Here is a 26291-nt window from a genome sequence, read left to right on the forward strand (position 1 = left end):
GTAAATAATATATTTTTCAATAAAATTGTAGAAAATAATGACTAAACACTTATACTTATCACTTAATATGGGGATTTTTCTTTTTTATTTTTTTTTAAGATTCTACTTTAAATACTTTACTTTTAAAAATTAAAAAGATAATATTATATTTGGTATTTATGCTTTATAAAATGTCTAATGTGGTACTTGTATTTTGTAAATGTCCAATGTGACATCAGAATTATCAATTTGTGTATTATTTAATACATGTACTTTAAAAAAATGTTTAATATGGTACTTGAACTATCAATTTGTGTATTATTATAATGGGAAAGGATTGTATGAAATAATGACACCACGTCATAGGTATCCTTTTTCCAATAGTTTTATGCCACATCAGTATTTTCATCCTAAATTTCAACATTTTCATCCTAAACTAAATTTATCAATTTGTGTAATATTTAATACATGTACTTTCAATACTTGAACTATCAATGTGACATTATTCCAAAATTAAATTTATCAAACAATCTAATCATATTCCGTACTTAATTTTAAGAAATATACCAAACAAATTTTATCACTTAATCTTCTTTTTTATCAATTAACACCTAAATTACTTTTATTTAAACTTAAGTTAAAAGAGATAACTTAAAAGGGGTCGTATTATAACATTATTTCTCGTACCATACATAAGTTGTGAATTTAATCATTATATTTTAATTTGATCAAATTTAGTCCATATGCTTTTCGAATTGGTAAATCTTAATCCTATATTTTTTGTGTGTGTGTGTGACTAATATGTAATAATAATAACCTGAACGACTTACTTATATAATTATCGCATAATATTTTAAAAATAACAAAATTTAACTTAATAAATTTTAACATCTACGAATTAATTATGATTAAAATTTAAAAAATTTTAAAAATACAAAAATTAAAAATAACTAAATTAAATCTGCAACTTACACATAAATCATTCTCCTATATACACAATCCATTATTAAGAACTTGGAATTATATTGGTGTTGATCTGAAAGTTTCAAGTTTGAGCAAACTATTTTTCATGTGATAAAAGATTGAATCATAATGTGGATTCACGTTATGAATAATTGCCATTCCAAATAATTATTAATTAAATCAAAATATTCCACTCATATACTATATTATATGTCACATGTTAATAAAAAAAAATATTTGCTTTTGACAAATCACAAGAATTTAGCTACGAGAAGTTATCAAACTCAACCTATTAATCTATTATTATTATTTACTTAATCTAATGAATATTTGACATGGATGAACATTACAATGGATCATCCAAAAATTTAAATCATATATGTGATGGTTTGATTGTTAAGGGTGTTTATTGCTTCGGATGTAACTTGAGTTTGAGTTACGCTAGTCGCATTTGTTATCCGAATTTTATCCTGTCATTGTAATTCACCAAAAAATATTTTTTATTTTTTTAATAAAAAATTATATTTTGTTAGATTGGCTAATGAATATTTTTTTGATGATTTAAATTTTACAAAAGATATAAAAAAAAGTTTGATTTTTATAAAAAAAAATCTATTGAAAAACATTATTGTTTAGAGAAAATATTTGATACACTACTAGTGAAGTTTTAGATTTAACAAGCAGGGTTAGAAAGTTAACAAGTGTCCTACAGGGGTATAATAAAATATTAAAAATAATTATTTTAGAAAAAAAAGGCACGTGATAATTTTTTAAGACTACTTGTGAAATAAATAAAAAAGTACAATATTTCTAGAGTACCAAATTGCATATTAAAATTAAAATTAAGTACTAAAAAATATATTAACCCTTAATCTAATAATGGAAAATTATTTTTCATTCATTCCTAATTTTTAAATGGTTGTTATGTTTTATCATACTAATTTAAATCATAATTAATATTTTTTTAAGTCTACAATGAAGGGCAATTAATTTGGACGAGTTAATTTCTCTGTTTTATCAATCACAACCCTTTTTTTTTTTTTACTCCCAAAAAGTTGGATACTCCTAACTTTGGTATATTAGAGGCAAAATACGTGATGAGTAATTTTCTTTTTTCTTTTTCTTTTTTTTTTCCAATGAATTGTGTTTTTTTTTAAATCCTTGTGAATTTGGCAATTTGAAGTATGATATAATGAATAAGTAATTTAATATAATACTTTTAATGAATATGAAAAATCCGAAAATAGTATATAAATATAATTCACTTGAATACTAACACAATAAAATTAATATATATATATATCGATATTTTTTTATTCAATACTCAAACTTATATATGCACACACTCCGCTACCATACAAGTGAACAAAGGCGAATCCAGGGGGCTTGGCAGGGCCCCGACCCCCCTTAAAATGAAAAGTTGTTGTTTTGGCTCTTTAGAAAATTTTAAAATTTTAAATTAGTAAAAGTAAAATTACACTTTGATCTCCCTAAAATTATGAAAACTTAATTTAATCCTTTAAAAATTATAAAAATATAGACTCTTAAAAAATAAAATTTCATTTCGCCCCCCCTAAAAAAATTCCTGACTTCGCCCCTGCAAGTAAATTTGTGGATCAAACCTTGATCGATCTTAAACATGGATGAACCACTTCAACCAATGAACCTATTACTTGAGTTTTTTATGTTCATGTTATACATTTAGATTTTTACATATTCTAATAAATATATATTGTTTATATTGACAAAATGGACAATTTTCTAACAATCCATGTATTTATGGGTTGAAATTCGTAAAGTAACTAAAGCCTATTTATAGACTGAAATTCGTAGCATATATGACTACAACAACCCTAGGATAATCAGAGTTTAAGTGGAAAACTAAAAATAGAGTTTAACTGTGAGAAGAAAACTGAAAAATTTGACTTGCACATCACCATGTCATGACGTGGCATCAGGTCATCGGGACAAAAGAGGACTGCGTCGTCGAGATGAGGGCTTTCTTCTCGTTGTGACGTTGGCTACTCTTCAAGTCAAAGAACACTTCCTCGTTGCGACGTCACACATTGTTTAGTCCAAAATGTGAGGCATAAATCCACAATATATGTAAAAAATATGTTTGTTATATGCCTTACCTTATCTATCTCACTTTAATAAAGTCGTATCAAATATCTACCTCACCAAAGCTCATCTCCTCACTAATGATAGAAACCTTGCCATATACTATCCACTACTAGTAAAGTAGGTCAACTCATCATCATGCAGACATAAAAGTTTTTATTAGGAGACACACGACTTAGAAGCCGAAGCATAGGTGTCAACTAGACTACTCGTGTAATATCCTAATTTTGGGCCTAGTTGGAATAGTGGTTTCGTGACCACAAAATTTGAGATAGAAATAATTATTTTATGATTATTTTAAGGTCTATGATATGATTGCATGATTGTGTGAAAATTTTGTGAAGAAATTTTATGCATAAGGTGCTTAAATTGAAATTAGGGACTAAATCGAATAATTTACAAAACTTGCATTCTAGAAGTTTCTAGCATGAAATTGTTTTGAAATATTAATTAGGAGGTCTTAAATAGAAATTTTACCAATTTCTAAGTCTATGGACAAAAATTGGACATGGATGGAATTTTTGGAAAGTTTAGTAGTAAGGGCATTTTGGTCATTTAGGGGTAAAATGAATTAAAATACAAAATTAAAAGCTAATTTTGCTCATCTTCAACCCCATGGCCGAATATAGCAAGGAGAAACCATGGATAGGGTTTTTCAAGCTTCCAAGCTCGATTGTAAGTCCGTTCTAGCCTCGTTTTTAATGATTTTTACGTTTTTTGAGTCTCGGTAGCTCGATTTAGCTTATGCTAGCAATAATTTAACCTAGAGTTTATATTTGGAAAAATACCCATAGGTGAAATTTGTGTATTTTGGTGTTTTATGATAGAATATGAAGTTTTAAATTATGTTAGACAACTTGTGCTACTCGGTTTTAATTGAAAACGAGCAAAAGGGCTTAATTGGTAAAAATACCTAATAGTCATAAGTACATGTTAGAGTGAGAATTTGATGTTGCCATAGAAGAGAAAAATGATCAGCATGTCATAAAACATAAGAAAATAGGCTGAAGTTTAATTTACGAGCTTTGGGGCAAAAGTGTAAATATGCAAAAGTTTAGGGGTAAAATTATAATTTTTCCAAAATATGATTTTGGGTCAATTTGAATAATGTGAGTCCTAATTAGACTATATTTTAAATGATAGAGCAAGGAAAACTGAAATTCGGGCTAAAATGGGGAAAATACCAAGTTGTGGACGAAATGGTAAAAGGAGCCATTTTCGCATACGAGGTAAGTTCATGTGTAAATAATGTAGCATAAATGTTATTTTTAAGTTATTAATGTTAATTATATGATATGCTGATTTTTAATCGTGAAATATTATGCCTTGTGGTTAATGTTGAGTAATATGCAAATTATGTTTACTACTTGATAAATATGAATTGCTACCGAGTATCGGTTCCGATATTCCATGGAAGACGGCAAATGTGAGATCGAGGGAAAAAGCCCGTTTGAACCTTAGGAATAGATTAGGATACAAGTGACATGTCACTAGGATGGTTGAGCATCTGAACTCGTTGAGTTGAGTCCGAGTTCACTTATGGATGCGAATGTTCGAACTCGTTGAGTTGAGTCCGAGTTCGTGAAATGTAACTAGGCATCCGAACTCGTTGAGTTGAGTCCGAGTTCACCTATGGATGCGAACGCCCGAGCTCGTTGAGTTGAGTCCGAGTTCGCTTATGGGCGGGTTACATGGTAGCTTGGCTACATATGTGGCACTTATGTGCAAACTTTCCATGTATCCGAATTATATTCCGATGTGTTCAACGGGTAAAGTTCTACTGAAATGGAGGAATACTCAAGATGAAAGGGACGTATTGGTAAGTGTTATGAAATGGGTACTTTGAACAGGTATGTACTTAACCCTCGGGTTGAAAAATCGATATAACAACAATATGGTAAGATGATAAATGAAAATGTGATATGAATGTCTCGGTGATGATTATGCAAATGATGTTTTATGTTTGCTTATATAGTTATGTTACTTGCTATTTGCATGTGAACTTACTAAGCATTTATGCTTACTCCCTCCTTTTATTCCTTGTAGTTTTGAAAAGCCAGCTCGGAAATCGGGAACGGTCGGAGGCTCGCTCACACTATCCGTATACCATCTTGGCATAATGGCTTGTATATTTTGAGTATGGCATGTATAGCATTATAATCATTTTGTATATATGGTCTTATGATATGGTTATTGAGTGGTATGGAAATTCTTGGTAATGATTAGCCATTGGAATGGCTAATCATGATCATATTTGTGTTATGTATGTCAAATTGCTAGCTAATCCATGGAAACCATGAAATAGGTAAAATTTACCATAAAATAGATTCAGACAGCAGTAGTAACGTGAATTTGAAAAATCACTAAAAACAGTAGAAATGAAATTAAATAATGAATAAGTTATGGAATCGAAGCTTGATGAGTCTATTTTCATATGGAAGAAGCGAAACAGGTATATGAGCTATATTTTATGAGATGTTTAAATTTTTGTGAAACAGGGCCAGAGCGATTTCTGGATCCCCTGTTCTGAAATTGGAAATTCACCATAAATTTTACAAAGATAATTAGAAGTCATGCTTTATATGTACAGATTCCTTATTGAGTCTAGTTTTATTAGAGACAAACGGCATAGTTATTGAAGCTCTGTACAGGGAGATATCTGATTCGTAATACACAGATATCAGAGTAGTTGAACCCTGAAACAGGGGAGACTTTAACTAATAAACTGTACTAATTGGCCCAACCAAAAATTATAGAAAAAAATTAGTATATAGATATATGAGTCTAGTTTCAGGAAAAATTTACGAAATTGGATTTCGAGTTTTAGAACTCGAGATATGATTTTTAAAGCAACTGTGATGCAGTTAGCCAGCTTGTCTGGAAATTTTAAAATGAATTGTATGAGCTGTTTAAGTAATGAATTAAGTCCGTTAACACCTCGTGTTCGACTCCGGGAACGTCCTCGGGTACAGGGCGTTACAACTCGACTCATCTCTTAAGAGTTGATGACTTGTCTAGGGAGCATGCATATATACTTTCCCACTTACCTAAAAGGGAGGACTTCATTCTTCTTCTTTTTTAGGCTCTCTACACATAAAGAGCTTCATGTGAACCTTCTTCAATAACCCCCTTCCCAAACCCTCCTCTCTTTCTTGCAGCCCTGCATCAAGAATTGGTGTAGTGAGCATTGACCTACACACCTAAAAACCTTCAAATCTTCAATGGCTAATCCTAATGAAACTATCCCTAACCACCAACCTTTGAACTAAGAGAATATTCCAATCACAATTAATTATCCTCTAGCTAGCAAACAATCTTACAATTTGCTAGACTTGTCCCAATGAACTTTTCCATCACCAATGCCAAAAATTCGACTATACCCAACATCTGATGATCAAATCACGTTCTAAATCCAAATTTTAACTCCTAAAAAAATATTTGAACTTCATGAACAAATTAAAATGATGCAAGAAAAACTATAAAAATAATAGCAAAATCAAAAAATAACCCTACAAAACACCCAACTCATACAAGAACTACGAGCAACCTGAAATCTCTCTCAAAAGCAAACACCCCTAAGATAATGAATTAGTAGACTCATCTTGGCTATTGTCAAGTACATCTCGTGATAACCTTAAAATTTTGCCACAAACATTGCCTATGTCTTTTGAGAACCAAATAGAAGCCATTAAATAGTAACTACAAACACTATAAATGCACAAAGTTAGATGATGTAGAGTGAGCACTTCTTCAAATAATGCTTTGGCTCCAAATATTGCGATTGAACACTTACTACCTACATTTAGACCCCCCAAAAGAAAAGTATAACAACAACATAGACCTATATGACCACTTGTTGCATTACAACAATTATATGAATATTATGGGTGCCACTAACACCCTCAAATGCAAAGTATTTTTAATGACTCTTATAGATCATACAAGAACTTGGTATCAATCTCTATTAGTTGGGTCAATACACACTCTCGAGTAGGTTGCTTGTCAATTTATAGCAAATTTTCTAGCTAATTATGCAATCCTCAAAAACCTTGCAAATTTATGTTCTATTAGGGAGAATAGAAGCTAACCCTTTAAAGTATACATTTCACTTTTTCATTGCAACAATGATGGAAACCGGGGACCTAATTGATGAGTGGGCTATTCAAGCCTATATAACCAATGTAGAATACAATAATCTAAAATACGCTTTGACAAATAAAAAGCTTGATAAACTTTACAATTTATTTAAAAAACCTAGTAGATAAGTAGAAACAAAAGAGATGGTTTGTTGAAACACACCAAGCTCACATCACGATTCAACTCAAAATAGATTTAATTGTCCAAAAGGGGTGTGCCTCCAAGAATATTTGCCATATCCAAGCAAGCTACTAGTTTAAAGGTTCACATAGGGGGCAACGTGTCCCTTGATTGTCTCAATTCATGAAAAATCATGCACCATGCCAACATACTTCATAGGCTAAACAAGTAGATAGAACGTATGGCAAGTTTAACTCTTACACTCCTTTAAATTCTTTGAAAGATTACACACTTTACTAGGTTAGTAGATGAGGGATTTTTGAACAACCATCTCCAACAATACCCAATCAATCGAGTCAACAACCGTCTAAGAATTATTAATTCCATAACTATGTCAAAGCATTAGATGGACAAATGTGTACTTAAAAGATATAATTAAAACACAAACTCAGCAGACTTAAAAGGTCTTATTGGGTGACACATAATTCAGGAGTTAAATCCCAACACATGTGTAGGCCACATAACTCACTTTCTAAGAGTTGATGGGAAGACACTTATCCAAATATATATATATATACACATATATACATTCCCACTTTTTAGGAAGAGTGAACTCTCTTTCTCTAATCTCTCCATACATAAAGAGCTCTGTGTGAACCTTCTTCAATAACCCTTCTCCTAACCTTACCTCAACAATGTTAGACCCCTAATATGGTAAATACAATATAATATAATAATGGTTTGTTTCTTTATAGCACTTTAATCAGCCAAGCATTGATCCACTACTAATTAATCAACTGGAAGCAGAAATGATCTTTATTCCTTGCTTATAGTTTGGAACCAAGAGTATATGTATATATATATATTAATCATAAAATCTTTTTTCTTTAATTAAAGTAATGTAATGTTTTTCGAAAGGGATAGCTTTCATGCTTTGACAAATACCTCATATAAAGAAGCAACATGCATCAAAATTCTTCTACAGATTGTACCCCAAAAAGCAGTATATTAAAAACAGAAGTTAGCAATAGCAAGTATTAATAGGGACCTACTAATAGGTGACTAGGAGTAGAGTGGACTTCTTCCCATGGGCCGCCTAGATACGTTGGCAGGGACTGGAGGGGAAATTTTATTTTAGTTTTTTAATTTATAAAGTTTTTAAATTAAAACATGATAAATTTGTATTTTAATTTTTAAAAATTATAAATACATAAATTATTAAAATAATAAAATTATATTTTAATTCTCATAAAAATATATAATTTAATTTCAATCTTTCATAAAATTTTCTAACTTTACCTTTACTTCTTTCTTTAAACATCTAGATTGTGTTTCAATTTCGAAATAATTACTATTTAAAAAAATATTTAAATATTTTTGATTAATTTCAAACTGCTAAATAGAAAAAGACACTTGTTAGTAAAACAAAAAAGGGAAAAAAAAATTCAGGGGATCCCAATTGTCTCCCTAAAGCAACGTTGTTGTATGTTACTACGCTTCGCTTTCATTTGCCGGTTGTAGTATTAGCGTATGAATGTCGCTTTGGTACATGGGAATTTAACTTTTTTTCCAAAAGAGCTTAATAATTATTTGGCATTACTTCTTGTCTTTATTTGGCAAAATAGGATACCCGTTTTGAATTAAATAGATTAATAATATCAATTTTTTTAACTTTTTTTTCCATAAAATTATTTTTATTTTCATGATTTTTTTAATTATTTAATAATATTTTAGTAATTTTTTTATATTATTAATACATAATTTTAGTAATTTTTTTACCCGAATCTGAATCTGAACCTAAAACATTAAACCCAGACTTGAAATCCAAAATTTTAAATTCTAAACTAAAACTAAAACCCTAAATTCTAAATGACAAACTCAAACCATGATTCAAATTTGAATTTAGGATTTGGGATTAAGATTTAGGGTTTAGAATTCATAATTTAGAATTTGAGGTTTAAAGTAAAAAAATTATTAAAATTATGTGTCAATAATATGAAAAAAATTATTAAAATATTATTATTTAATTAAAAATTAATAATGGATGATATAGTAGGAAGAGTGCATAAAATAATTTCATTCTTATTAGTAAATTCAATAAAAATTAATTTTATTAATAACTTTTTTTTACAACAAAAAAAGCTCAAATAACTTTCTTACAATAAAATTTTTGGCAGCTGTTAGAAAAAAAAACATGTTTAAGAAACATAATAAGTATTGTTTTCAATCTCAAGACTCAAAGTAACGATTAAACAACAATGAAATTTAACCTAAATTTACTTCTCCTTCAAGCATAAACATAAAAAACCATCAGCCCTGTCAACGTGTTACCAGCTAAGAACAAGCAAAACCCAATCTGTTTGTGGGAATCTGCAGAGGAAAGCAAAAGAGGGTGGCATAGGATTTTGTCTAATATTATGTCTGAAATTCTAATGAAAGACCTCCATTGGAGAGTGCTTCCAACGCGCCTAAACAAAAAAAAAATACACAATATCTAATGCCAAAACCAGTTGAGTTGCAGTTTGTAGTAATTGAAGTACAGAAAACCAACAAGGAAGACCCAAAGTGTGTTTTAAATGCAGTTTTGCAAAGACAAAAAGGAAAAAGAAAAAAAACAGAACAGCAAACAATAACAACAAATGACCTCGCATACGCAAAAATAAAAAATAAAAAAATCACAATTAAAAATTTACATTCAACTCCTCGAAAAACTTCTCTATTTTCACAAATTTTCATTGGGACTCGTGCAAATCTATAAACTTTCACTTTCTTTTACTCCCTGTAGTTTTGTATTTTCCAAGTTGCATTATACACCCAGAAACGAACCTTGTTTTCCTTAAACCCTCTCTTTATTTTCAATATCAATAAATATATACATTCACAAAAGCTGCATTTTCTTTTACTTAAAAAACTCTTGTCTTTGTCTTTTTCTCTCAAAAAAATTTAGGGTTTAAAATCTGCTGTGCTACAATGTCTCAAGCAGGTCACTTTGGCCGTGGTAGTTTGCTCATGCCACTACATTTTCCGGGGATATTGTTTTTGCCCACAAGGTTCCCCCTTTCTTCCTTTTTTTTCCATCATTTTAAGGTGCTATTTTGCTATGCTAAAGTCTGGGGCTTGATTTTTTTGGGGGGGAATTTTTTTATAGATTTTTTTTTTATTTTTTTAAAAGAATGTTTGGGGTTTATTAAAATTTAGGCATTTTTTTACTATGCTATATAAAGTGTGGTTTTTTAGCTTAGTTTATTACAATGTTGTCTGATACTGCAATTTTGCTTGCTTTTGTACTATTCCCAGAAAAAAAATGGGGGCTTCTTGTTGCTTTTGCTTCTGTTGCTGTTGGAATGTTTGGTTGCTTGTTCTATATATATTATGTGTTAAGAAATGGCTTAAAATTGGTAGTGGATTGTTGTTGTTGGTAGTGGGTTGTTGGTGGTAGTGGATTAGTGGATGGTTGTTGGTGTCCATTTTCAACCACAAATCTTTGCCAAAGTTTTGGACAATTATGTCCTTGAACTCTCTTATAAATAGAGAGGTTCATTAGCCATATTCATCATCCCAAACCAAGAGAGAGCAAAGCTTGTTCTTTGAAAGCTAGGATTTTAGCTTTCGGGTTTTCTATAGGGGTTGAGAGTTGTGAGGTTCTCGGGTTGTGTCTTGAGTGTAAAACACTTGTAATCTTCATCTTGTTATAGTGAAATTTCTTTTCGCCTCTGCCCGTGGACGTAGGCATTAAAGCCGAACCACGTAAATCCTTGTGTTCACTTTATTTTTCGTTCCGGTCAATTTACTTGTAGTCATATCGGAGTTCTCGAATCGATCCTTTCCGCAACAAATTGGTATCAGAGCGTAGTTGAAGGAGTGATAATATTTTCTGAATTGCCCTGTGACTGCAGCTTTGTCTGATCTTTCACATCAGGAAGAAAATATTATCATTCATTCAAAGGTTCCAAATTATGGCTACAAGTGTTTCATCGACTAAGTATGATGTCGAGAAATTTACCGGGAAAAATAGTTTCAGTTTATGGCGCATCAAGATGCGGGCAGTGCTGGTTCAACAAGGATTGCTAAAAGCATTGTCTGGTAAAGATAAATTACCAAGCACGCTTTCGGAAGAGCAAAAGGATGACATGCTAGAAAGAGCACATAGTGCTATTCTGCTATGTCTAGGAGATGAAGTGCTACGAGAAGTAGCGGATGAGAAAACCGCGTCCGGTTTGTGGCTCCGGTTAGAGAGCAAGTACATGACGAAGTCATTGACGAACCGGCTCTACCTCAAGCAAAGACTCTATGCCCTGAAGATGGAGGAAGGTACACCTGTTTCCCAGCACCTGGATAAATTCAATTCCATTATCATGGATTTGAATAATATCGATAACAAAATCGATGATGAGGACCAAGCAATAATTGTTTTGTGTTCTTTGCCTCCCTCGTATGAGAATTTTGTTGATACAATGATGTACGGTCGTGATGACCTGACTCTAGAGGAGGTGAAAAATGCCTTAAGTTCCAGTGAGTTGAGGAAGAAAATCACTGGTAAGGTGGTCGAAAACAATGAAGGCGAAGGCTTGGTTGCTCGAGGAAGATCCAAGGCAAAGGGTGGAAGTTCAAGTAAAAGCCATCCTAGATCGCAGTCCAAGAAGAGAATACAGTGCTACTACTGTAAGAAGTACGGGCACATGAAGGTAGATTATCCGAAAAGGAAGGAGAAATCAGAATCACAGGAGCAACAAAATGATCGTGCGAATGTAGCTGATGCAGATTCTTCAAGTGATGCCGAGATCGTTCTTGCAGTATCCGACTCTTACGCTGGTGGGAGATGGATTCTTGATACGGGAGCTACATTTCATATAAGTACTTCGAAAGATGCATTCTCAACATACGAGAAGCATTCTGGTTCAGTACTAATGGGAAATGACCACGCATGTCAAGTCATGGGGATTGGCACAGTTCGTATAAAGATGTTTGACGGTATTGTTAGAACTCTAACTGATGTTCGGCACATTCCAGAAATGAAGAAAAATTTGATCTCTTTGAGTACGTTGGACAAGAAAGGCTTTCGGTACTCTGCTGAAGGTGGAGTTCTCAAGGTATTCTCGGGTGCTTTGACTGTGATACGTGGTAATTTGGAGCGGGGCCTTTACTTCCTCGATGGTTCCTCGGTTACAGGTGTTGCGGGAGTGTCATCATCAGATGATCTAGATTCTGACACCACGAAGTTATGGCATATGCGGCTCGGGCATATGAGCGAGAGAGGCTTATCGGTGCTAAGCAAACGAGGATTATTGTCTGGGCAGTGTACAGGAAAGTTGAATTTCTGTGAGCACTGCGTCTTCGGTAAGCAGACTCGGGTAAAGTTCAGCACTGGGATTCACAAGACAAAAGGCACAGTGGATTACTTCCATTCTGACCTTTGGGGGCCTTCTCCGACAATTTCTAAAGGTGGTTACAGATATCTGCTTACCTTTATCGATGATTACTCGAGAAAGGTTTGGGTGTATTTTCTGAAGAGCAAGTATGAGGTTCTCATCAACTTCAAGCAATTTAAAGCTTTGATCGAAAATCAAACAGGAAAGAAGATCAAGCGATTCCGGACGGATAATGGCTTGGAGTTTTGCTCAGGTGAATTCAATGAGTTCTGCAAAAATGAAGGAATAGTGAGACACCGCACTGTTCGTCGAACACCACAACAAAATGGAGTTGCAGAACGCATGAATAGAACTCTCTTGGAGCGAGCTCGTTGCATGCGATCAAATGCTGGGCTCGGTGAAGAATTTTGGGCTGAAGCTGTTAATACTGCTTGTTATTTGGTTAACAGATCTCCGTCAACAGCTATTGAGCTGAAGACTCCTGAGGAAGTATGGTCTGGTTCTCCTGCTGATTACTCTGGTTTAAGAGTGTTTGGCTGCCCTGCGTATGCTCATGTAAATGAGGGAAAACTCAAACCGAGGGCGAAGAAATGCATATTTCTTGGATACGGCCAAGGGGTGAAAGGATACAGGTTGTGGTGTCCTGATCCGGTTTCGTCCAAGTTCATCATCAGCAGAGATGTGACTTTTGATGAGTCATCCATGCTTCGATCCACCACAAATTCCCGGGAAAAGGAGGAGTCAGATAGAATGGGAGATCACGGTGTTGAGAAGCAGGTGGAGTGTCAGGTGGACGCTCCAATTCCTACGGAAGGTACTTCAGTCCAGGATGATCAAGTTGAGGTGCAAGATTCCGATGAAGATGAGTCACCTCAAGAAAAACCATATAGCATTGCCACTGGAAGAACGAAGAGACAAATCAAACCAAATCCGCGTTACGCTAATCTGGTGTCTTTCGCGCTCAGTGTGGCGGAGTCCATTGGTATAGAACCTTCCAGTTATAATGAGGCTGTCACGTGTGATGAGTCGGCACAGTGGGCAATTGCTATGAGTGAGGAGATAGAATCTCTTCACAAGAACCATACTTGGGAGTTGGTTAAGCCGCCAAGTAACCAGAAGATAGTTGGTTGCAAATGGGTCTTCAAGAAAAAGGAAGGCATCCTAGGGGTTGAAGCAACTAGATTCAAGGCACGATTGGTTGCTAAAGGCTTCACTCAGAAAGAGGGGATTGACTACAATGAAGTTTTCTCCCCAGTCGTAAAGCATTCTTCCATTCGTGTATTACTTGCCATGGTGGCCAAGTCTGATCTAGAACTTGAGCAGCTTGACGTAAAAACGGCGTTCTTGCATGGTGAGCTCGAGGAAACAATCTACATGCGTCAACCAGAGGGTTTTACAGTTCCTGGTAAAGAAGACCATGTCTGTCTATTAAAGAAGTCTTTATATGGATTGAAACAATCCCCAAGGCAGTGGTACAAGCGGTTTGATAGCTTCATGATTCAGCATGGTTACACAAGATGTGACTATGATGCTTGTGTCTATCATCGGAAGCTCTCAGATGGTTCGCACATTTATTTGTTGCTGTATGTTGATGACATGTTAATTGCTTCCAAAAACATGTCGGAAATCAACAAGTTAAAGTCGCAGTTGAGTGGTGAGTTCGAGATGAAGGATCTGGGTGCTGCCAAGAAAATTTTGGGCATGGATATTCACAGAGATCGCAAGGCGGGCAAGCTTCGTGTGTCGCAGAAGAACTACATTGAAAAGGTTCTTCAACGCTTCGGCATGGATAAAGCGAAAACTGTGAGTACTCCGTTGGCACCACATTTCAAACTCTCTGCAGAGTTGTCACCACAATCTGATGAAGAAAAGCAGCAAATGTCTCACATTCCATACTCGAGTGCAGTTGGAAGCGTGATGTATGCAATGGTTTGCACTCGTCCAGACATTTCACATGCAGTTAGTGTGGTCAGCAGATACATGAGTTGTCCTGGCAAGGAACACTGGCAGGCCGTGAAATGGATTCTCAGGTACTTGAGAGGTTCTGCAGATTTATGCTTGGTATATGATCAGAGTGACTGCACTAGCAGTGTCACGGGCTATGTGGACTCTGATTATGCTGGAGATCTGGACAAAAGAAGATCTCTGACGGGTTATGTTTTCACTTATTCTGGAGGAGCCATTAGTTGGAAAGCTGTGTTACAGTCTACCGTAGCCTTATCTACGACTGAGGCGGAATATATGGCGTTAGCAGAAGCAGTGAAAGAAGCATTGTGGATGAAAGGTCTAGTAAGCAGTTTGGGTTTACAACAGGATTTCACTGTTGTATTTTGCGATAGCCAGAGTGCCATACATCTGACTAAAAATCAGATGTTTCATGAACGGACCAAACACATTGATGTCAGATATCATTTTGTTCGGGAACATGTTACGCAAGGTGACATTGTTATCAGCAAGGTTGCTACCGAGAAGAATCCTGCAGATATGTTAACTAAGGTGATCCCTGCATATAAGTTCAAGCATTGCTTGGACTTGATAGGTATTCGGGATTGATTAGCGCCAGAGAGGCGTTTGGAAGAGGTGATCCAGTTCGAGGAATTCACTATGATGTTCAGCTTGGTAAATTTCAAGCCAAGGTGGAGATTTGTTAAGAAATGGCTTAAAATTGGTAGTGGATTGTTGTTGTTGGTAGTGGGTTGTTGGTGGTAGTGGATTAGTGGATGGTTGTTGGTGTCCATTTTCAACCACAAATCTTTGCCAAAGTTTTGGACAATTATGTCCTTGAACTCTCTTATAAATAGAGAGGTTCATTAGCCATATTCATCATCCCAAACCAAGAGAGAGCAAAGCTTGTTCTTTGAAAGCTAGGATTTTAGCTTTCGGGTTTTCTATAGGGGTTGAGAGTTGTGAGGTTCTCGGGTTGTGTCTTGAGTGTAAAACACTTGTAATCTTCATCTTGTTATAGTGAAATTTCTTTTCGCCTCTGCCCGTGGACGTAGGCATTAAAGCCGAACCACGTAAATCCTTGTGTTCACTTTATTTTTCGTTCCGGTCAATTTACTTGTAGTCATATCGGAGTTCTCGAATCGATCCTTTCCGCAACATTATGGTATTTGATTTAGATTGTATGAGTAAAAATGTAGGACGCTTAAGGATTTGAATGTAAATAATTATTAGAAGCTGTGGTGTCAAGGTCTCTTCTGCAATTGATTGGAATAGTTTTAAAGAGTTTAAATCTCACTGATAGGCAGATATTGCAAATATTCATAATGTGCTTGCTTATACTAAGGTCTCTAGTTGCAATTTGTTGGACTATTTGGATTTTCGTATTGATGGACTAGATAATAACATGTGCTTTTCAGATTCGACTTATATAATATCCCGTGTTAACGATGTATATGAATGATGTTGATTTCATAGTGTTTTCGGTGCCTTCCGAGTCTTACCTGAAGTTGTAGTTTAGAGTCTCGGGATAAACCGTGCCTATGCCTCGATATACATTTGCATTAGCTAAACAATACCATATAGTAACCTTCCGTAGGTCCGGGAAACCATGAATCTATGTAGATCTTGGTGTGCATAAAAGTTTGTGGGGTTGAAATTTTCATCGACAAGTTGGGATGATTGTACGATGTATGCGGGGGGTTTAATGAATCGAATCGGTGGAAAAATATTTGAAGTAGACCAGAAGTGGGAATGTTTAAAAGAAAAAGGGGGCACCACCACAATAATATATTATTCATAATGACTGTATCTAAAGTTCTTGCATCATAATTTTCATTCTCCTTTTTCTCTATCAAAACTTTTTCCTCCACCATTAAAAGTTTCAATCACACCGGCTTTCCCATTTTGAATCTCCTTGAGTTTGGCATGCTTTTGTTTCGTACCCCACCCTGGCTAAGTAACTTATTAACTTGTGAGCCAGACGGTCAAGCCGGATGCTCTTGTCTCATACTCTTTTGCTTTTGCTTCATATCGGTGAGAGTATGCAGCAAAGAGTGATGATCATTGTAGGTTCTGCAGACTGCACTTTAGTACATGCCTTGTCGTGTAACCCGGAAATATGGCTATACATTCGGTCTTTGATGAAGTTGCATAAGTTTGGTTACGATTGTTTTCTGGTTTTGAAATGATAGGTCGACAGACAATGCAACCGATGCTTGCTGGAGGGATTCTGCTGTATTCCGACATTAGTTGCGAAAGACCCGTCTTTGTAACGAGTTGGTGGAAATCAGGGATTGAAATACAAGTTTGGAAATAGGGAATGAAGCAATTGGTCCGTGTAGCAGATAGGTTAAAATTTATTGTAAATTTATCCATCTATTTTTGAATTATTTAGATGATAGAACTATGGTTCAGCTTTTATTTCTTCAGGTTTTTTCTTTTACTGCCATTAAACTATTGATCAGAGATTGCGTTTGCTCCCTTTGCATTTTATTGATAAAGTGATGGCTTGGATTTTTTTTGGTGAATTACAAGAGGGCAAAGCCCTAACAATAAAGCGATTAGCACGACTCAAAACAAAGTCACATTTGAATCGGTGAACACTCTATCCGTCAATAGCTTGGATTCGTTTTTAAGGCATTTAGTTGACATATTTTTACCCTTAAATTTGGGCTTCCAATAACATCTCTAATTTGGATAAATTAATAATATTATAAAAATGCACAAATATTTATTTTCCAAATAAAAAATAAAATGATTGAATTCCAAATTTAAACCATAAACAGGACAAATTTACAATAGTAATAGACAAAATTAAATCCTAGATTGAAGCAACATTCTTGGGCGGTTAAAGGAACCTAGAGCGCCTACACTCGCGGGGACGACCATGAGGAAATCGCTTCAAATCAGCACAATAATTGTAAACCATGTGGTATTTCTGTGCCCATCGGAGCCATCTTCTTCCAGTAGCATCCAGTGCCTGAGTTCGCCAAACATCGGTTCCGACGGAGTTCCATGAGTAGGCATTAAAATTCCTATAATACGCCTTGAAAGGAGCTTTCGACCAATCGGTTTTCACCAGCCCGCCTCTTGTCGCCCATTCATCTGCATCCCACAGGCTTGAGTATACCTTCATCGGCTGGTTTTTGGGGAAGGGAACTCCAATGGATTCTTCATTGTTGAATACTCTGATCGGAATGTTGTCCACAATGAAACTGGTGAGTTGAAAAAAAAAAGAGTTAGTTCATCTTTTTCAGAGATTTTAGACTTCGAAAGAGGCATATTTTTGGGTATATTATGGTTTTAGTCTTTTCACTATGTTGAGATTTAATCTCTCTATTTTGATTTAGTATAATTTAGTCCATCCTTGTTAAATGATGGTTGCTACCGTTTAAAATGATGTGAATTTTTTCTTAAATGGTCATAAGCATTTGGCTAATTTTGTTAGTAGTTGAACATGATCTATTAGAGTTCAACGTGGTGGCGAGAGGTGGTGGTATTAAGTTTTGGGATCTAATTAAATTTTTTTAAAATTTTGGGATTTAATGAGAATTTTGAAATATATAATGGTTTAATTAAAATTTTCAAAACATTTGTAGGGCTTAGTTAGAATTTTTTAAAAATTAAGGGTTTAAGTAAAATTTTCAATAAAAATAAAAGACTTAATGGCAAATTTCTAAATTTTTTAGCCTCTTAAGTTCTGCTCCCCGATACTACATGACTTTTGACTATGTGACTAAAAAGCAATTAATAGTGTTATTAATTTGAACTTGAGTACCAAATTATATCAAAATAAATTGAATGACTGAATCTCAAAACTTAGCATAGTGGAGGGACTGAAACCAAATTAGACCAACATTTTAATCTTACGTAATGCGTTGCGGGCTCCAGATAATTGAATAGGTGTGGAAATTCTTTGTTGGGTCGAACCATAGGTAGAATTGTTGTTCCCTGTCACCTTTACCTTGGGAGTAGACATTAGTGTGCACAATGTATGGGTCTCCACTTAAGTTACCTAAGAATTCAAAGTCTATCTCATCGTGGTTTGGCCCTTCTGAAGACAGCTGCAACCAAAATTAGACATTACAAAACATGGTTTCCTACACTTGCAAAAAAAAATAGATAGTTCATGTGTTTTAAATATGTTTAAGTATAGATTAGAGTTTGCATGCAACATTTAAGCTAATATCTAGGCTGATAGAATGACCTGATTGATATAATATTAGTATTTTTGAGGACTCAATTAAAATATTTTAATATTAGAGATCAATTTAGAATACATATCACAATTTGGGGACGTCTGGTGCAATTAATTCAAAAAAATTAGACAAAGAGCTTACATAGAAAGCAGTAACAGTGCCGGCAGAGTTGCCAGAGACAAGCTTGATTTGCATGTCGATTCTTCCAAACAAGTACTCTCTTTTAGACCTGAAACCTGAACCAGAGGCCTTATCGAGACTAAGTGTAAGAAGCCTCCCACCACTGAGTATCTCAGCACGTTTGTCACCCCATGTCAGATCAAACTCTTGGTAAAAATCACCAGCTGATGCAGCCAAGAAACAACTAAAAACAATGGAAACCAAAAGCAACACTGAAAACCATGAAGTTGCCATCTATATTAAAGAGAGAAAGGATTGTAATTTTTGAATTTGCTAGGAGCCCTTTACTTCCTTTATATAGGTAATCACAAGAGGGACCATAAAATAATTAGATATATATGTAGGATGCGTGACCAAGAACCAACTACAGAGCAAATATAGCTGGAAAGGACTGTGCACTAGCTACAAATCTTTGTTTGAAAGCTGAGTATATGTGGTTGCGTTATTAGACACAACTTTATTTACAAAGGGACCAGCCCTCACCAAATAGGAATACATGCAAACGTGCCTATCTATGCATTGTTATAAAAAAACCAGGCTTGGTTTACTGTTTAGTAGTGAAGCAAGATGATGGCTTGTATCAGTAACAAGAGTGGCTTGTGGTGGTATTTGGGTTAATAATGTCCTGTTGGAGGGATCGACATTGCTTGGGGTTATAAAAAGGAGGGTGATGTTAAAAGAAGGAAAAAGAATGCTTGAGAATTTGGTAAAGAAAAAAAGGTTGTATGTGGGGATTTACACACGTGAACTGAGTTGTTTATTTGTTTTAGTGGATTCGTTCTCCTTTTTAGAAACCATTGCTCACTGCCAGTTAGATGATACCTTTCTCTTCTTCTTTAATATTGCTTTAGTAAGGTTATAGAGATATAATGAACTCGAAAAACGCGGATTTTGATAATCATGTTAAGCATTCAACGTAAATTTGATCAATTAACCACCCTGGTTATAGGTGTTTTTATTCTAAGATAACCATTTCAATCCATTCTTCAGCTAATGTTTTTCAATTTTCATGTTCTTCATTGCTTTTAATTCTCATGAAATCAAGGTAAGCCTTGCCATCTAGTTTCCTTGCAAAGAATTCCTTCAAGTACTTCTCCAAAGGGATTCGTTGAAAAATTGCAGGGTCATTTGGACCGAGAAGGCTAAGTGCAGGGCCTAATTCCGAGTCTAACTTGGAGTTATAAAACGTTGCGATTGATAGCCTCTGTTTGGTTGAGTTTACAACCGCTCTATGCTCGATGCTACGGTATATCCCATTGCTCAAAATCTGCAGACCAAACACACAAAATACAATCATCATTGTTAGAAAATGACTCAATTGGAGCAATTGCAATATATATGCATATAAACCTCCATGATGTCTCCAATGTTAACCACAAAAGCATTGGGAAGTGGCTTAATGGGAACCCATTTCCCATCTTTTCGAACTTGCAGGCCATCGGTTTCGTCGAGCTGGAAGAGGATCGTCAAAGCATCGGCATCGGAATGGGGACTGAAACCAATGACCATATCAGGTTCAGGGCATGGTGGATAGTAATTCATTCTCATTGCTTGCACCCCATCATTGAACAGCTCTGTTATTTCATCAGCATCCATATTTAAGGCCTTAGCCATGTAACCTAATATCCTCATAGCTAGATTTTTCACTTGAACAGAATACACTTCCAGGGTCTCTCTGCATCAAAATCATTGAAAAGGAAAACACTGTAAATCGAAGTCTCAAATTCCAAAGTTGAAAATAACCATGGGAGAGATACCTTAACTTAAAGGGGAGTTTTTCAAATACGTCAACGTTCCTAAGATTGTATGGCAGTGTGGTTATATAGAACATATCAGACCAATCTAGCTTCTGATCTTGTGAAACTACAAAAGCTTGACCAAACCCTTCATGGTTATCTGGTTTTTGCCATAAAAGCTTCTTACCTTCATGTGGTAGTTTGAAGAAATTCACAATCTCCAACTTGAATTCATCCAACAATGATATACTAACACCATGATTCACTACCTATTATTTGCAAAAGAACTTGTTTTAACAATTTCAACCAAAATACCAACAAGGTAATAAGGCATATACCTGGAAGAAACCCCAGTGCCTGCAAGCAGCGTGTAGGGTTTGAAGTTCAGAGTCAACGAAATCCCCAGCAGCTAGTTTGTGAAGATCGATGATGGGGACAGATGGAAGGTGATGATTGGGGGAGATGGAGTGAAGTTCTTCATGCAGGCGCAGGTACCTAGCTGGGATTTTGGTGAGGGGGTACTTGGCCAACTCTTGAACACTGGGAACTATCATGGATTTCCCAAGGTTGACAAATTCTGTATCCATAAGTGCTTAAGTCTTAGGATTGGCAAAGTGCTTTCAAGTTTTCATGAAAATGAACCATAAAAAAGGAGTTGGAATGTTATCTCTTTGGAGGCGGCTGCATTATTATATAAATAAAAATAAAAATTCAGCTCTTGATAGTGAGAGAATCAAATTGCATTAATTTCAGAAATCGTGTAGAATTGGGAGTGAGAAATGGTAAAGCAGTGGACTTTTTTTTCGAGCTTGAATTTTAATTCTGAAGTTATTACAACAGAATTTATTTTATCTAAAATTTGTTATTAAAGTTTTTTTTATCCTTTAATAAAAGAATAGAGGTGAAATTGAATGAATATGTAAAGTTTGAGGGATAACCTTGTTATTATACCTTAAATATAAATACTAAATTTTAACTGATAGGCTATTTTATTCCTTGGTCAACATACAGGGGTTAATTTATCCTTTTATTCAATAGAATGATTAAAATATTATCTAATATATAGTATAGGGGTTTTGTGACACTTTTACCACTACTTTGATAATATGTACACTCAAAAAAGATAAAATTAAATAATTGAGTGATAATTTTTGTAACTTTTTATAACTAGATATAAAAAAATATTAATACTTAAGTGATCGTGTTGTAACTTTTCAATCGATTTTTTTTAATTTCACAAATAATTCATGATAATTCTATTCAGATCAATACAAATTTCAGTTTTTTTTAATCTTAATTTTGAGTTTTGAGTTTTTTGACTTATTTTATTAAAATAAGTTTTGTTATGTGACTTTTAAATATTATTTGATAAAATTTTAATTTTTTTCTATAAATATTATTTGAGATATGATAGTTACATTATTTAAATATTAATCCTACAAAAATATATTAAAGGCTTCTAGTTTTACACTAGTAAATGAATTCTTTCTTTCCTAAAAAATAAACAATTTTCACTATTTTAAATATAAAATATTTATTTTTAAATTATAAAAAAATTAAATAAAATTAAAATAATTCAATTAAAATAACCAAAATATTTTATTCCATAAACATTTAAATTAATTTCTGATTTCTCCACCCTAATTATCAAGTCCCCAAGTATTAATTTGTTGTTTGTTAGATCTTTATTGGAGGCCTGACCCGAAGATAGCTCAGCCCATTTACGCATGAAATTAGGCTAACCCATGGACAAAAATAATTTTGATATGCTTAAGTTGTTTCAAAGAATTTCGCTATGGCATTAGAAAAGTTTCTATTCATAAATTTTAGAAGTTTCTATGAACCGGCTCAGGTCGAGTTCAAATATGATATTAATATATTGTATACTTACTTAAGCCTAATTCGAATTAAAATACGAGCTTAAAATTTTACTCAAACTCGCTTATATTTATAAGTAATTAACTCAAACTCATTTTGAGCCCTTCTTAATTTTTATTTTTTAAGAAAATACTTATATTATTTTTAATTAATATTTAATAAGTTATCTTTTTCATTTATTAAATTTTTACATATAAACATCTTAACAATTTTTTAATATTACATTATAGTAATATATATTATTATATTTTTAGTTTTTATATATTATAAATTATATAATATATATATAAATAACATAATATGCGGAATGATATTTTTATAATTTTCTTTATTAAGTTGATGTTCGGTTGACTCATAACACCAACTCAAAGAGAGATTTAAATAATAATATAGATAATATAATATATTATAAACATAGAAAATGGGCTAAGTCTAAGCTTAATTTTTTTTCAAACCCTCCAAAATTTTAGACGAATTTTTAAATTTAGATAAATATCTCGATCCATAATCAAATTTATCAAACACATAGATTACATGACTTTTCCAATGATAGAAGCAGAAGCTATGAGAAGCCCTTTAAAATTTGAAATTACAAATTAAAAAAAAATTAATATTTTTTATATCATTAAAAATTAAAACCAAAGTTTAAATCTTTTTAGTGTTGTTTATATATTTTAAAATATTTTTTTCTACACAACGTAGATAATACATAATTTAATATTAATATTATTATAATGTACAAATAAAAAAATTAGGTACATAATATTATTACACTTTTAATTGAGTTGTTGTATTCACCCATCAATCGAGTTTCAATTCAATTGTGAAATTACAAAAACTGTTAATTTTTTATAAAGGAATAAATATTGTATTTTGAGGATATTTATGTCATTTTATATACTGATAAATCTAAAAAAATACACCCACATGATAAGAATCATAAGATTTGGACTCAAGACATCATTGTCTTCGATATCTCAACTCTATGATTTCAATCAAAACTACATATAAATGTTTTCATCCACATTATAAATGCGTCATAATCTGATATTTATTAAAATAAAATAAAAATATGAAAGGGAGGAGGATAAGGCTTTAAAACCCTAAATTTATTCTTATATATAAAGTTATTAAAAAAAGATTATTCCTAACTTCTTCTTTTAAATTCGATAATGATCTAAAATTATGCACGCTGCATTTAGCTCCTGTAAAAAATTTTCAATATTCCATTTTTTTATACATTGTATTTTTAATTTAAAAGATTCCAATTAATTAAAATAAAAAGAATGGACCAAAACAAAATACATGTTACATCTATTGCTGGGATTGACTTATTATATATATAAACTTTGTTAACTATTATATAATTAAAATTTATATTATATCTATTAATTTAGTTTGAGTGCGCTGAAACGTATTACCTTTTTATCGGTTGGGGAGGGATTATAAATAATTCTGAATATTATGTAAAAAAAACAAATATGATCAGAACTTATAATAAAATTGTTAAAAGGTAATAATAATAACAAAATTGCTAACTATCATAGAAGCCATTTAATTGTACATGTTTCCTCTCAACATGGCAAATAGATGATCAGACAAGTTTCTTATTTAATTAACAAAGCAAAGTGCAAAAGTCATAGCAATATATCATGTGCTTCAATTATATATATTCTATTTTAATTAACAAATAACCAATATAGTTATTTTATTATTTGTTGACACTTGACAGGTTAAGAATGTGACAATTAAAGGATTCCATTTTTAAATACAAATGGCACGTTGCATTTCAGACTTTCTGTATTGGTTTTAAAGTAGAAGATCTCAATCAATTAAAATAAAAGAATGGACCACAAGCTAGCAGTTGGACCAACTCGATATTACATCAACTTTGTCAAACCTTTATATAATACACATTTATCTTATATCAATGATACGTAAAGCACCAATTACACATATTTTTTTTATTGTATCAAATCAAGCACGAATTAACAAGTTGTAATTAAGCTTATAATTTTTTTGGGTAAATTATAAAAATAGTTATTTTTGTTTGTTTCAGATTGTACTTTTATTATTTATGTTTGAAATGTTATGTTTTAGTCACTTACGTTATCATTTTGTTAGGAAGTGATCACTCTGCCGTTAAACCCTGTTACCTCCCAATGGCGGTCCTAAGTGGCAGCTCAAATGAATTTTAGATACCAACTTGGATGTCCTGCGTGGCAGTCCAAATTAAATTTATTTAATTAAAAACCTATTTTTATCCCAGCAACTGGACATTCAAGTTGGCATTTAAAACTCATTTGGACTACCGTTAGGGAGGTAACGAAGTTTAATGATAGAGGTGACCACTTCGTAACAAAACGATAACGTAAGTGACTAAAACGTAACATTTCAAACATAAGTGACTAAAATATAATCTGAGACAAACAAAAAATGATTATTTTTAGAATTTACCCTAATTTTTTGAATCAAATTTTTTTATTTATTTTATAATTTATAAAAATTAAAATTTTCGAACTTTATAATTATTCTTAATAACATCGTGAAACCAATTAATTAAATATGTTTCCCCTTAAAGTGGCAAATTGATCATCACAAATTTGTCGTAAATGTTTCTTAATTAAATAATAAAGCAAAGTGCAAAAGTGATAGGGTTTATTTGTTTAATATTAAATACTATATTAATTATCTTATTTGCCGGCAGATGAAAAAGGTGGCAGATTAGGGAGATCCATTTTTATCTTATTTGTTGATAAGTAACATTTAACTAACTAAGATTTGAAGGTCAAATTGTGGATTAATTAAAATAAATACATAAAGGCAACCATTGTTACTGAAATGATACGCTAATACGTAAGAAAATATTTGAAGAGAGTTTATGTCATCATCATTTCAGTCATTGCTTTGATTTATAATTAAAATTAATTTTACAAAATCATTTAATAAGTACATTTAATTGTATTTTTAAAACAATTGGATAAATATTATTAAATAAACTGACACAAACTTAAAGCCTATGTCCCATGCCACAATTCAAAAATAAATAATACAATCTTTTAAAGGAAATAACGAATAGTAATGAAACTTTAAAGGAAATAATACAAAAGGAGAGTGAGTTATGAAACTCAGTGTGGGTTCTATCACAAGATAATCAATGCAAATAGTAGACAAAACATACAGAATATCAATTCGTAGAACAAATCACAAATAACTAACAATACAGAATATCGATAAATCCGATCATCCTCATCAACATAACATCTCAATGTTCTAAGGATAAACACAACTTGAATAACAATTTGTAATTTCAGTATTTTAGAGTAACTCATTATCATAATATCTTCGTATTCACAACAATGCAAATGCTTATAAATGCAATGTAAATTCAATTTATCAGAAAATGTTCCTACCCTACCGTTGGAGGTGTGCATGGGCAGGGCTACCCGACCCGGCCCGAAGGCCCGCCCGAAATGTGGGAGGGTTTGAGCAAAAATATAGGCCAAAAAAATGGGCTTGGACAAAAAAATAAGGTCCGTTTAAAAAATAGGTCGGGCCTCGGGTAAGGTATTTTTAGCCCCGGCCCGGCCCAACCCTAATTCACTAAATGACAAAAAAAAATTCGCATTTTTTTTTATTTTTGAATGTTATTTTCTTGTTGTTTT

The 26291-nt window shown here is 33.0% G+C and overlaps 2 protein-coding genes and 1 long non-coding RNA gene across 3 annotated transcripts; 1 reads left to right on the forward strand and 2 right to left on the reverse strand.

Moving 5' to 3' along the window:
• The first annotated feature begins 9584 nt into the window (after positions 1 to 9584).
• On the forward strand, positions 9585 to 17151 carry LOC121208571 (uncharacterized). Its single transcript, XR_005903673.1, has 2 exons — positions 9585 to 10370; positions 16826 to 17151. It is a non-coding gene; the product is annotated as an uncharacterized lncRNA (long non-coding RNA).
• A 188-nt stretch (positions 17152 to 17339) lies between these two features.
• Positions 17340 to 19795, reverse strand: LOC121208570 (xyloglucan endotransglucosylase/hydrolase 2). Its single transcript, XM_041079563.1, has 3 exons — positions 18974 to 19795; positions 18504 to 18697; positions 17340 to 17848 (listed from the first exon to the last, which is right to left on the reverse strand). Exons 1-3 carry the CDS (start codon positions 19244 to 19246, stop codon positions 17482 to 17484), a joined length of 834 nt encoding a protein of 277 aa, XP_040935497.1. The 5' UTR covers positions 19247 to 19795; the 3' UTR covers positions 17340 to 17481.
• A 106-nt stretch (positions 19796 to 19901) lies between these two features.
• LOC107925318 (protein SRG1) lies at positions 19902 to 21537 on the reverse strand. The gene is made up of 4 exons (XM_016855983.2): positions 21087 to 21537; positions 20770 to 21017; positions 20363 to 20687; positions 19902 to 20279 (listed from the first exon to the last, which is right to left on the reverse strand). Exons 1-4 carry the CDS (start codon positions 21333 to 21335, stop codon positions 20013 to 20015), a joined length of 1089 nt encoding a protein of 362 aa, XP_016711472.2. The 5' UTR covers positions 21336 to 21537; the 3' UTR covers positions 19902 to 20012.
• Between the last annotated feature and the right edge of the window lie 4754 nt (positions 21538 to 26291).

The sequence above is a fragment of the Gossypium hirsutum genome, chromosome A10 (assembly GCF_007990345.1).
Source record: "Gossypium hirsutum isolate 1008001.06 chromosome A10, Gossypium_hirsutum_v2.1, whole genome shotgun sequence".
Taxonomy (NCBI): Eukaryota; Viridiplantae; Streptophyta; class Magnoliopsida; order Malvales; family Malvaceae; genus Gossypium; species Gossypium hirsutum.

Bases quoted from the DNA above. Each gene is read 5' to 3' on its own strand.
- LOC121208570 (XM_041079563.1), bottom strand. From the start codon at position 19,246: ATGGCAACTTCATGGTTTTCAGTGTTGCTTTTGGTTTCCATTGTTTTT. The intron at 18,698-18,973 runs GTAAGCTCTTTG...TTTTGGTTGCAG, and splicing joins GCACTGTTACTGCTTTCTAT to CTGTCTTCAGAAGGGCCAAA. The intron at 17,849-18,503 runs GTAAGATTAAAA...TCAACTCACCAG, and splicing joins TGGAGCCCGCAACGCATTAC to TTTCATTGTGGACAACATTC.
- LOC107925318 (XM_016855983.2), bottom strand. From the start codon at position 21,335: ATGGATACAGAATTTGTCAACCTTGGGAAATCCATGATAGTTCCCAGT. The intron at 20,688-20,769 runs GTATCTCTCCCA...ATTTTGATGCAG, and splicing joins AAACTCCCCTTTAAGTTAAG to AGAGACCCTGGAAGTGTATT. The intron at 20,280-20,362 runs GTTTATATGCAT...TTTGGTCTGCAG, and splicing joins ACATTGGAGACATCATGGAG to ATTTTGAGCAATGGGATATA.